This window comes from Sphaeramia orbicularis, chromosome 12 (assembly GCF_902148855.1).
Source record: "Sphaeramia orbicularis chromosome 12, fSphaOr1.1, whole genome shotgun sequence".
NCBI lineage: Eukaryota > Metazoa > Chordata > Actinopteri > Kurtiformes > Apogonidae > Sphaeramia > Sphaeramia orbicularis.
In genome coordinates, this window is record NC_043968.1 from 48,403,557 (window position 1) to 48,417,312 (window position 13,756).

A 13,756-nucleotide genomic window follows, 5' to 3' on the forward strand; every position below is an offset into this window, starting at 1 on the left:
AAAGGCATTCTATTCTATTCTATTCTATTCTATTCTATTCTATTCTATTCTATTCTGTTCTGTTCTGTTCTGTTGTGTTCTATTCTATTCACTGATCATGTAGATGTTTGTAAAAGCTCAGAGGAAATTTAAAAGTTTCTTATATCAGTAACAAAGAAAACTGAAGGAAAACTGACTTTTTCAGCAAAATATATCATTACCTCAAAGTCAAACAAATGCCTACATCCACTGTCATTTTACTGGTGAATCAGTGTTACAGAATAGGAAGATGTTTCTGTGTTCAACTATGGAGCCTCTGAAATTCCAAATGGTTCATATCTGAAGCTGATGAAAAGATTAGAAACTGCATTTTACCTGAACTATTTACATGTATTGATAAGATTATTGGGTCATCAGTTATTAAACATTTTAGGTCAGTAGATGCTTTTGGTCACCAGTGGCTATTAGGATCTTTGAGGGTTAAACAGACCATTGTCCATACTTAATCCCGCTACTTTATCTGTAGGGAGGGATGTTTATGACAAAGGGAAGCTATAAACAATATGACCATTTTGTGCAGGCAAAATAGAGAAACTGTGTAAAATTGTGAAATGTTCATTAAAGCCAAAATGAGTGAAGTCTGAGCTCAAAAACTCAATGTATAAATGTTTTCAATTTCATGAACGGTGCAGCACTTTTGTACAAATAGCGTCTGACAATAGCATTTAATTTGAGCATTTCTATTTCAACATTGATGTTTTTTGTGTTTGTCTTATATTTATTCCTACTTCCTTATTGCCTATAAACCAAAAAAAAAAACTTCCCAGTGTTTTTTTTTTGTTTTGTTTTTTTTTTGCTGGAGGCAGGGGTCGATCTATCTAAACTTGTCTGAGTGCCACTCAAGCTGATCTTTAATTCTGCTTTACAACTTTCATACAGCAAACTATCCAAACTCGTACTTTATGCAGAGCACAGTGCAACAAATCTACACACTGCTGCAATTGTTGAGGCAAACAGCTTACGCGCTGCAGCATCAAAGGCTTAGGAGAAGGCTTCTCATTTGGGATGCAGTGCGATAAAACAAAAGTGAAAACCTCATTCTTTGTGCATGCGGCATTGATGTGTTTATGTGTGTGTTGTTTTCTGCACTTAACTTTGAATCCTAATTAGCAATTAAAGCTAAAGTCAGCCCTCTGTGTTATTGTTAATCAGAGATTTGAAGAGGATGAGTTCGCTGTACAAGCCAAAATCTGTTTCTATGCCACAACACATATTTATTCCTCCTATGTCTCTTATCTTTATTCCAAGGATGAAGACCCCTAGAGAAAAGCACCATTACTTCTTGGTTTATTAAATCCGGGATGCATGTAAAATATATTTATATTCCTTTGTCCTTATAGCATCCATTTCTCTGTGCTATCACTGACTTACTGTCTGTGGGAAAGTGAATTATTGTTTATCCTCCTCCTTATCCTTTTATCTTAGAGGTTTGTTTCCCTACTTGAAGGCTTGTGGGAGCTTTTTAAAAGTACATCCAATATCACCTCACACAGTGACAACGCTGTGTGTAATTTAGCACTGTTCAGCATGTTACTGAACTCACTGGCAGGTTTTACAGCTTTTTCCCATCAGCCACCGTGTCAAGAGTTTAAATTAGTTGCTGGCTCTACAAAAAAGTTTGATGTAGTAGTTTTATGGGTAGTATGTGAAAACGGGGAGCTGTGGTTTTGCACAGACAGCGCAGATGTAATTCATCACTTATGTTCAGCACACCTTGCTTACAGGGAGGAAAAACTTAACTTATTGTGAAATTTGTTTTTATATAAAAGAAAATTCACTCTATATTGACCTGGGGCTCATGTTCACAGCTCAGGCTGTAATTTCTGCCTGTTGTAAAAACATTGGAGCCTCACATTTCCATACTGTGTTAGTGCTCTGCTAGGTCTCAGTATAGAAACAGCTCAATTCATATAACAGGGACTATTTAACTAGTTTGTATTTGTGTAAATGTATCATGCTTGTCTTGGGGGATGCTATAAGCAGGCATGTGCACACACATTTTGGGGGAGCAGGTGCTCAAGCCAAAAAAAGGGGCATAATAATCAAAAGTGACTTACAGAATGAAGCTGTAAACAGTACGCACATTTTTTTTTATTTATTTATTTTTTTTTACTATTTTCTGACAGAGTTGAGGCATAAACATTACATTAGTGATATACCGCAATTTACCTCACCAGACTGTCATGTAGCTCAATTTAAGACCTACCTTTATTTCAATAATTACAATTTTAAATGAAACTAAATTAATGAACTTGTCTAATTTGTAGAACTGTAAAACTAACTTATTTGAAGTGTTCATACTTACACTAGAATCTTGAATCAAGCACAACCTTATCTTTTTTTTGTCTCCAATAGGCAAGAAATCTTAAAATGAGGTAAATAACTGTTAAAATAAAGTTCAGATTCAGAAAACTTTATTTATCCCACACGGGCAATTCATTTGCAGCTTACCACAGACATCAGCCCAGACATCAGCCTACATCCAAAGTGCAATGTGACAAACATAAATAAATCAGGGCACAAATACAGGACTATTGAAAGCAACTATGAATAAATACATTTAAATAATCAACAATAAATAATCAATAAATACCAATGCGGACTAAAAGACTAAAAGACCCTAATGGTTCCGCTAATATTTAAAAAAAGAAAAAAAAAATCATATAAAATGACTAAAATGGCTTCTGTCAGAGTTTAAAAGTGTAATAGCTGAAGGAATAAAAGATTTTGAATATCTGTTGGTTCTCTTCTGAGGAGCATAGTAACGCTGGCCTGAAGGCATCAAGGCAAACTTCAGATGCAGCACATGGTGAGGATCCCTGATGATGGACTGGGCTTTTCTAACAACCTGAAGCTCCCAGAGGGAAGACAAGTCTCTGAGTTTGACTCTAATGATCTTGGAGCATATTTTTTACAATAGCATGCAGACTGTTCTTGTCTTTCACAGTTAAAACATTGAACCAACAGATAAAAGAAAGAGTTAAAAGGCTTTCAATAAATGAACAATAAAAGTTTCTTTAAATCTTCTCACTGACATTAAATAATAATAATAATTAAAAAAAATATATATTACATCTCTCCCCCAAAGTCTCATTAAAATAAATCTTGTTTTAAGATTCAGTAACAAAGTCAACTTGCTAAATTCAAGTCGCACAAAAAGCATCTGTAAGAAACAGTTTATTTTTGCTGTGACTTCAAGCATACACTACAAAAAATGAATCTGAAGAAATGACAGCAACTACTTTTTTTTTTAACCATTTATTGTATTTACAGGCTTAAAGCATAAAAATGAGAATACAGTTTAACATGACCTTTGACTAATTTGAAAAATGACTGAAAAATTCCTACGTCCAGTAGGAACATCATAGAGACATGAAACCAAAGCTACATTTTTTTTTTCTCTCATTCACTTCCATGTTAAATTTCTGTCACTAACATGTTTGACAAACTCCACATTCCCACAATCACTGCTTATTCAGTTCTGACTTTTTTCCCATTTTATACATCGATACATTCACAAGACTCACCACAAGACTCACCTGCAAGAATTTAGGAGATGGGATGTACGGTTAGGGATGAATATCAGTTTGTTTAAGAGGTGGTCTCCTAGTTAATTGAACATGGACACCCATGTCTCCTCCATCAGGAGGAGCTAATTGTTTGCCTGTCACCACTGGGGCTGTTTATCTCAGTAGGTAAGGCATCAGACTCCAATGTGGTAGACCTGAGTTTGGTTCCTGGTTAAAGTGGTCATTTTCAGCTGATTCAAATGCTTATTTTAAGAATTTTTTTCTTCTGTTATTATTTTTTTAAGACTTAAATCTTTATAGCCAGCTCAGTCAGCTTATATTCAGTGTATTTCACTTATTTTGAGGCTGTGAAAAGTAACATTTTCAGTATTCTCACCTTAAAACCAGTATTTTATACTTATCTTTAGCCTTCTGAATACATCTGTATACATGCTTATTTCTAAATTTACACAATCTTAGTTCAAGAAATCTTGTCAAGTGAAATTGTCTTGCTGCATGGACAGCTAATTTCACTTGTTTTCAGTAACTTTTTCCTTAGATTTAGTGTTTTTGTCTTATTTTTAGACACCCTTTTTTGCAGTGCACAATCTGATAGTGAATATTAGATATTCCAGCTGGACTTAATACAGGTCCCATATCATAATGATCATATACATCTTTGTTGTGTTTTGAGGTTGATAAATTCTGCCCAGTATTACTGGTTCTACTGATACTACAATACTACGACTAACTGATTGCATCACAGTGAGGCAGAACTAATTATATTTGAGGTAAACATCACTAGCCCCACCCATTTTCATTTACTAACAACAGTGTAGCAACAATTTCACCATGTGATGAAAACATCCTCCAAAGGCACATAATCCCTGGTTCAGTTCATTAAAAGCACTGCACAGCTTCCATAGGAGAGAAATGTTGCAGACAAGTAAATGGATTTTATTTTTGGAGGGTTATTTCAGCAATGTCTCAAAACTTTTTGGATAAGTATAGAACGTTAAAAACTGATTTGATCAAAGTGTTAGCTGGCTACGTGTATGAGAGCAAGTTATATATATATATGTGTGTGTGTGTGTGTGTGTGTGTGTGTGTGTGTGTGTGTGTGTGTGTGTGTGTGTGTATATATATATGTATGTGTTAGTTAGTTTGTTTAGTTTATTTCAAATATGCAATATTCAGATATGTATTTATTTGTGCAGTGTTGCTGTTTTATGTACCACTCATGTTTACCTACACATATTTACCTAATGTTAACAAGATGGACAGTGCAGAGCTGGATGAAGAGCTGTGCATGTTACTGTATATATACGGTTTGTATCAGGTTTACAGCAGCTGTATGTTGTATTCTGATCTGTGTTTGTCTTAACAGAATGTTTACTGTTGGAAACTGGGCAGTTATGCTCATCTCTTAGTGTAATATGAGCTGTTTGTGGCAGAGGCACAAAGAGCCACTCAGAAAAGTGAAAGAAAATCAAATTTACACTGTTTGTTTTGTCAGCAGCATTAAAGAATCCTTCAATATACACATGTAAATGGTCTAGATAGAAACAGAGAGAAAGTCTTAAGATTTAAGATCTTTTATGGCAAAGTAATGTCTTAAAAAATTTAAATTCACAGCTAGAGTTGCCCAAATTTTTCACATTGGTTTGATGTCATTTATAGATTTATTTACGTTATAGAAAACAATATAGGATTAATTCACTGATCAGTTATCCAGGTCAATCCTTTCATTTACTCATAATAACTGAGCAGCTCCTTCAGCACCAGACTCTTACTGTGGGCTGCTGTCACGTTGATTAAACTTCAGAATCTGTTTTTTTTAAATGGCAGGTCGCTCATTGATGACGCAGAGACAACTCTCTGACCAATCAGTGGTCTGCAGTGTTTACTCGTCACGTTTTAGTATCTCTTCTCCCATTTTGGAACCTCGGTGGAGCAGATACCAAAAAACTAGTACCAGGTACCAGATTCCAGGTTTTTTTTACATAGTAGAAATGCAAAAAGACCATGTCAAGTTGAGTGGAGCCAGTACCATGTAGCAGAAACGCGGCATTAGTTACATGTTAAGTTCAACAGTTGTCAGAGGTTCTGTGATACTGAATAATCAGCAATCAGCTTTTTCCTTTTGAGGACTACCATTATTATACTGGGCTTTGAAAATCCACCATTAGTCAACCTCTACAGGGAAGAACATGTTTTTATGGAGCATTTGCATATGCTAGCTCCCCCTGCAAAAGAGGACTGCACATGAAAAAAGATGCATCTTCGTCAATTTGCTTGAAGAGGTTTTTCCTTCATAAAAGCAAGAGGAGCTTTGAAAATGTAACTGTGCAAATAGTGTAAGGAAGGTTAATGCCAGCTGAAACAGCCGCCCAGTTTCAGGCTTTTTTGCAGAGCAGTGCATCCTGTAAGCCAGACTAATGACATGGTGCTCATCAGCGTAATTTCTGAAGTGAAAAACACAAGCATTTGGATGATACACACCAGGTCTGTTCATGTGAAACTGTTAAAATAAAGCTTCACACAAACCAATGACTGGCAAAGACTCTCCGCAGCTTCTGAGAGTATTTTATTTTCTGTGAACAACTTTTTAAAGGTTCTTATCTGTAATGGACATGATGTGCTTTTACACCACCTTGCAACAGCCTTATTTTGGAATTTATTGTATGCTTGTTAATGCGGCATGGTGATGTAAAACAAAAAGGTCTGTGTCACTCAGACAGACCAATAAATGCTGTTTACTGAAGGACGTGACAGGAGTTTGTCTCACAGTTAAAACTGTAGCTTGACATTGTGACCAGTCTTGTGTACAGTGTTGGACGAGCCTGAAACCAATGATCTGTACAAATCAAAGCAAAGGAACCAGAGTTATTAGAGGAATAAAAGAACATATTTGCTGAATTATAATTATCCACTGGTTCATTTTATGCATTTCTTTCCTCTCTCCTCTCCTTCTCTCCTTGAGAACATTGTTTCTTTCACGGACTTTCTGCTATTTCTTAAAATCCTTCATCTCTTGTATCTTACCTCTAAATTCACAGTTTTCAGAAGGTTGTTACTGTTCTGTTTTCCGGTTAACTTTCCTTAAACCTCCTGCAGGGATGAAGAGAAAGCAAATACCAATTAAGCTAAATCCTAAATTGAAGAGATTTTGCCAGATTCATCGATAAGGGTTAACATGCTATCGATCTGTGACACTCACCTCTGATGAGCAGATCAAAAACCTATTTAAAATCCACCAAGTTACGGTCAGTATGAGAGGAAGGAGGAAGGTTTAGTTGAGCTGAGACAGAAATAAGAGAGTGAAAGGAGACAAAAGCCTCAGAGAAGGGAAAGGAAGGGAGGAAAATAGGTAGTCAACCCTATCTCTATTTTGGATCTTTCCATTTGGCTCTGATTTGTCACAGCTATTCCATCCAGGCAGTTTGGTTAGTGGTGATTTAGCTTTTTGGATCAAAATAAACAGATCAGCTTAAGCAAATCATTGGCAGATCAGTCAGAAATTACATGAATCCGTGGAGCCATTGATAGTTACAATTTACAAGGAGTTACAGGAAGGATCAAAGCATTTGAGTGCAATTGGAGCAAACAGTCATAATGTGAAGTGAGATTCTACATAAATACAGGGTGGGGAAGCAAAATTTACAATATTTTGAGGCAGGGATTGAAAGACAGTGTATGACCAATTAGTTTATTGAAAGGCATGAGAATTTATTTGCCACAAGAAAATTGACATAATAGAAAATGTTTTTATTCTATGTGTCCTCCTTCTTTCTCAATAACTGCCTTCACACGCTTCCTGAAACTTGCGCAAGTGTTCCTCAAATATTCGGGTGACAACTTCTCCCATTCTTCTTTAATACTGTAGTATCTTCCAGACTTTCTCGTAATAGTTTTACTCATAGTCATTCTCTTCTTCACATTATGAACAGTCTTTATGGACACTCCAACTATTTTTGAAATCTTCTTTGGTGTGACGAGTGCATTCAGCAAATCACACACTCTTTGACGTTTGCTTTCCTGATTACTCATATGGGCAAAAGTTTCTGAAAAGGTATGGATAATAGTGTTAGGTATGATTATGACATCAATATATGTTTGGTTTCAAAACAATTGACGTAGTGCCTGCTGAGAAAAAACAACTAAATGTTCATTGTAAATTTTGCTTCCCCACCCCGTATACTGAACAACAAAAGAAACGCAAGTTTTGGTCGTTAATTTAGGCAAGAGTTCCGCTGTCCTGTTGAGTTGTCAACTGAGATACACATTAAAATAAGTGAGTTGTAACCGTTGGAGTGTGTGTTTGCAGGCAAACATGACCACGAGTGGTGTTGAGCACGTGTACAAAGTATCGGAGGTGCGGTACGTTTTGAGTGATATGGTAGTGGGAGCAACAAATGGGAGTGGCAATTCCCTTTGTTTATCCGGGGGCTATAAAAAGAAATGGTAAGATTCAAAAGTTACTGCATTACCACGATGCCTCACCTTAACAATAATCTGAGAGAACACACCATTGGTATGCTTGATGCTGGTTTAATGGCTCGCAACGTTGCCAGACGTCTGCAAGTGCACGAGTCCACCATCAGTAGGCTGAGGACACGATTCCGTGACACAGGGACCACTCGGGACAGACCAAGATCCGGAAGACCACGTGTGACCACCCGTAATCAGGATCGCCATATTCGCTTGGCCCATCTCCATGACCGTCAACTCAGTGCTCATGGACACAATTCAATGTACTGCCACTGTAAATTTCACAGCTGGATATAAATATCTCATATGAAACCAATATTCATAATAAAACTCCCATATAAACCAATGCCGAAACATACTTGCATTTCTTTTGTTGTTCAGTACACATGTGATATACTCTAAATTATCTGTACATTATCCAGCGCACCCCATGCATTTATATATACAACATTTGCATCCAACATCTCGGTTTATGTTTACTGCATAGAAAATCACAATACTTTCTTTACAAAAGCCGCCACAGTATCCACAGACTGTCAACATGAACAGGTGGCAGACCTTCTCAGCAGCTTTAGGATTGTTGGAGTCCTTCAAATGCCTGACATGCCTCTTGAATTCTGTGTCTACTGTTTCTCTTCCAGGACTGGCTGAGTAAGTTCGGTTATCTCCCTCCCCCTGACCCAGTGACAGGTCAGCTTCAGACTAAGGAGGCCCTGACGAAGGCCATCAAAGCCATGCAGAAGTTTGGAGGGCTGAAGGAGACCGGGGTCTTAGGTATGTGAGTGTGTTTTTGTCACAGGAAGGAGGCGATAATGGAGGAGAAAGGTGGCATGTATGATGTATTGCGTACAATCCTAAAACAGATTTCCGTAGAGGTGAAACTGAACCTCTCTGAAACTGTTCACCTCATTTTCATTCCCTTCTCCTCTGTCTTTTTTGTGTCCTTTTCTCTCTCCTTTCAAGATCAAGCCACTCTTGGTCTAATGAAAACACCCAGATGTTCCCTGCCAGATGTTTCGGAGGTTGAGGCGACAGCGGCCCGTAGGAAAAGGAGTCCGGTCCCTCAGAACAAATGGAAGAAGAGGCATCTATCTTGGAGGTAAGGAACTGTTATGTACTATAATTTAGCATACATATGAAGAAATGGAGTACTATGGGAGTAAGGGAAGGGAAATACACATGTCCATGTTATTTCACTGCTTAAATATCTCCTAAACGATCTCCTAAGCTTCAAATTACAAAAGGACAAGACGATGTTGATAAATTTCAGTCAGGATTTACTCCAGACATGCAGTGGAAACATGACATACTGTATGTATTTGTTGGAGTTTCCCTTCTAGACCACAAATGTTTGGAGAGCAGAGTATTATAATGAATCCTGTAATGTAATTTAGTCATGTTTGCAGGAGTCAGTTTACATTCATCATTGTTTAGCATTGAGAAAAAAAGGCATACCATAACCCCATAGCCACTAATAGTCAAGCCTGAATGTTTTTATAATAACTTCTACTTAAAATAAAATTACCTCATTCTTTCTAACTGTTCTAAAAAGTACCGAAAACTCCTACTCTTTCCTCACACTATCATCATCATAAAATACATATTTAATGGTTAAAAATAGCAAGTTGTCTTGAGAGAGGAACCATACTGAGTGTCCAAGTCCTCCAGAAACCTAATGGGAAAACCCTGAAATGGTCTAAAACACCAGACCTTTATACATAATTTTTTTTCTGATGAAAGAAACAGCAGCACAAAGATACTGGGCATATGTTTTCACAGGTGTAATGAACTCATGCTGGTTCGGCCATTTAGTCACCAGTATGGGGTGTAGTTTGGACACAGGAGGCAGAATTTAAGAAACACTCTCTCTTAATTAGCAAAATATCTTCATAATAATCAAATCAGTCAATCATGTACTCTGTGTTGTGTAATGAAGTAATGATTTGATAAACAGCCTATTCTGGTTTAATTGTTGTTTTCGATGAATTGTTTACTCAAATGTATTGATTTATTTTTGTCTCACACCCATTTTTTCTTTTTGCATTTTGAAACTCTACTTAGGACCTTCTTAAGATCCAACAGTGTAAAATGTAAATTCATGCAATTTTTCAACTGGTCTTAAAGTTTGGATCAGGTGTGTATATCAAGTTTTAGAATCTACGAGGAAGGCAAGATGTTCAATTTGAAGGTGAACTAAGAAGGTTTAAAAATTATACATTACACCAGTGGTTCCCAACCTTTTTTGGCTCGTGACCCCATTTTAACATCACAGATTTCTGGCGACCCCAGACATTCAAAATGGAGACTTTTTTTGTTCCTCAAACTAAATTGTTTTTGATTATGTAATAGTTTGCTATATTATATTGCAAATAAACATTAATTTTAGACAACATTTAGTCTATATAATGTATATTATCATGGACGGAGGCAGGAAAGTCACGTGTAGATTACTGCACAAAGTGAGAATTTTATTTTCCTTGGTCAGGATATGTACAGTCAGTCCAGCTTGTATTTACAAGGCTGACAATTAATACTGAACAAACAAGAACTCAAACTCTGAATTATGAAAGAGCTGCAGCATCTGAAACTGACCACAATGAACATTTGAAAGATAAACAGTACCACAGTGCTTCAGTTTCAGCTTCACAGTTCATGTCTTTTATGGATTGTGATTGTCTCTCTCAACTCTCGATACATATTTTATTATTGAGTTTTTATTTTTATCAATTACAAGAAATTTCAGTCGACCCCAATTGAATTCTAGGTGACCTCACATGGGGTCCCAACCCCAAGGTTGAAAAACACTGTATTACACGCAGTAGTGAATGTAACATCCCAAATGATCACCTCAAGGTGTCTGATTTACAAATGTTTGTTGTTATTAATGACCATAAGTAATTGTTATTTTAAAGGAACTCCTTTCCAGCTGAGTAAATCATGTCACTATTAATCCGAAGAGTTCCACACTTAGTATTACAGACATTATCAGGCTAAAAAGGATACATTTGGAGATGCTTGATATGTTGTTTTGCTTCAGCAACAGAGTCATGCATCACTGAACATGGTCCAAAATGATTTTCTAGACATAAATATGCATTTTACTGAGCCAGACACACCTATTTTTAAAATAAATCCAAAGTGGGCGAAACAGGTAGGATACCAGATCATGTCCTTTGTGGTTTTATAGTAACTGTTTTGTGTTAAAAACAAAGCTAAGCTAACAGAATCACATTCCAGTTGTTTCTCCTTTTTTCCTTCAACATTCCATGATGCTATAATGTAAATTATCACCTTGCGAAGTGAAGATCATAAGACACGGTGTTATTTTGACTCAAAATAACTGGTTATGAGTTTTTTGTTTTTGTTCGTTTTCTTTAAAGCAACAATATGACTTTCATCACATTTTTTTTTTTTTTTCAAATTTGTAAAACCCGAGTGATAGCCTAATTATCACTAATCCAATACTATCTAATAATAGTGTTTCCATGTTTATGCATGAAAATTTTGTCGTAAAGTGCACTGTAGGAAGCGATAGCAGTTTTTCACGATTCAGCAAGAAAACGAGCCAGATCACTACAACACAAAATTCTACATGAGTGTAGTCGGTGGATGGAGGTAAAGGCGACATTTAGGTTCAGCACTCATGAAGAGACAGCAAAATTGCTGTTGCGTGGAATTTCAATTCCCACAATGCACTTCACGAGAAAATTTCCAAAAAAGCCCAAGTGACATTTCAGTTTGTTATGTAAATAAGCAGACTGTGTTTATGATGGAGTTATTCAGTGATTCAGGTGTGTAAGCATGGAAAGACTAATGGATTAGTGATAATTAAGGTTCTACACATTTAAAAAAAAAAAGTATGTGATGAAAGTCATACACTGCTTTAAGAAAACATGATGATATAAACATAATACAGATGCTTCAACAATGTGCTTTATACTTTATTCAAGGAATGATGCAGTGTGCATGGTGTCCTTTCCTGTCTGAATTCCAGTCTGAATGTTTACCATGTCTGGCTCCACCTCTGCATAACACATTTAGTTCTTGACATGGCTGCAGTTTGTGTGCTCATAAAAGGAAGAGGAAACAGAGACTGTATGGTAGCAGAATTTATCTTCCCCACTCATCTTAATCTATTTGGAAAGTTAGACAAAGGCGTGATAAAAAAAAAAAAAAAAAAAAAAAAAAAAAGATTGCCAAGGTATTTTATTGATAATTTGCAGGGGAAAATGAAAAATGAAAGAGTATTACCTTCATAATTCATGCACAAAAATTTCTTGCAACTCTTAATTTCCTTGGCCTCTGGTTTTTTCCGTCAGACCATGTTGGTTGGTATTTTTTTGTCGACATTTTCAGCTGTGCTGATCTATCCTGAGGTCATTCATGGAAAAAGCAAACAGAGAAATGGTCAGGAGGTGCTCTGAGAAGTCAAGCAGAGGTTTACGTAACACTTCCTTTCTCTTAAGTGTAGTAAGGGTTCATGTCATCCTTCACGCACCATCATTCCCTATTGTTTTCACAGTTCAGGACTATGGACTGTACAGACTAAAATCAAGAGCCTGTTTGATGTTTTCTTTTTTTTTTTTTTTTTTTTTTCTTGCTTAGTAGATGTGACTGACTGTTTAGAAGATATTTCTCATCACATAATCAACCATTTTTCCAGCTCTTAAGGCATGACTCAGAAAATATGATTCCTTTAGGAGTCCCATCAGTGACAGAGATGTTGAACATTTGGGTAAGATAATTAACATGGGCATCTGTGACCATCTGAGAAATCACATCTTTACGAGAGATGGTGGAGGAGGAGGAGGCAATGATGCATATAGTTAGTCTGTGCTGATTTATACACACTTGTAAGAGGTGATGTAAGCTGTGAGTCTGTGGGCCTGTGTGTGTACGGAATGTGGATATACATGTTGAATAATATAAGGAAACTGACAGACAGATGCACATAGGTCCACCGATGCATGCATTTGTTCTTACTCTGTGGTCTCGGTTTCTTCTTTGTACCTCTGCCAATCATCCATCTTGTTACTGTCAGCTCTCACTCTACACCGTCTTGTGTCCAGAAATACCTTTTGTATTCACAGCACACAAGATTTGTAGAGCGCAGCACAGGAACAGTTGTGGATTATCTGCTGTCTTCACATCCAGAGAGATTTCCATATAGTGCACATTTTCTGTAATGCACCATAACAGTGCATTGATATTCTACAAAGACTGGCTCTTACTTTCTGCTTCTGCTTTTTCAAATCATGTTGCACCACTGTTCATAGCAGCCTCTAACTGCTAGCTTTAGGAAACTATTTTTATCATCTAATATTTCATGGTATTTCTGCTCCATTAGATCATATGGGCGTACAACGGGTCTGACAGAATAGAGATAATGTGTAAAGCCTCTAATGAGACAGATGCAAACTGACAAGCATATTAAATGTCAGTATGCTGCTCTGCTATCAGCCAGATTAAAGAAAAATATAATTAGATATTGATGGCATACACAAATTACATGAATATATTAATAATAAAAAATATTTAATTGTACATCAAAAGAAGCTGCAAATATCAACCTATTTCAGATTACATCCTTTAGGGCTTAGAAGTGCCTGCAACAGAAATGTGGAAAATTGTTATGCAACTGAAACTTTTATGCTAGAGATTTTTCATGATGATGGCGGCCAGCTGGAATCAAGAGCTGATTAATGGTTGTCTTTGCA

At 36.6% G+C, this 13,756-nt stretch overlaps 1 protein-coding gene across 1 annotated transcript in view; it reads left to right on the plus strand.

The window, feature by feature from the left end:
* Nucleotides 1–13,756, plus strand: part of LOC115430713 (matrix metalloproteinase-17-like) — a 140,704-nt gene that overhangs the window by 34,515 nt on the left and 92,433 nt on the right. The window contains exons 2-3 of the mRNA XM_030150896.1: nt 8,681–8,813; nt 9,003–9,138. Of these exons, the coding sequence (XP_030006756.1) occupies nt 8,681–8,813; nt 9,003–9,138 (269 nt within the window). The remainder of the gene's footprint in view (nt 1–8,680; nt 8,814–9,002; nt 9,139–13,756) is intronic.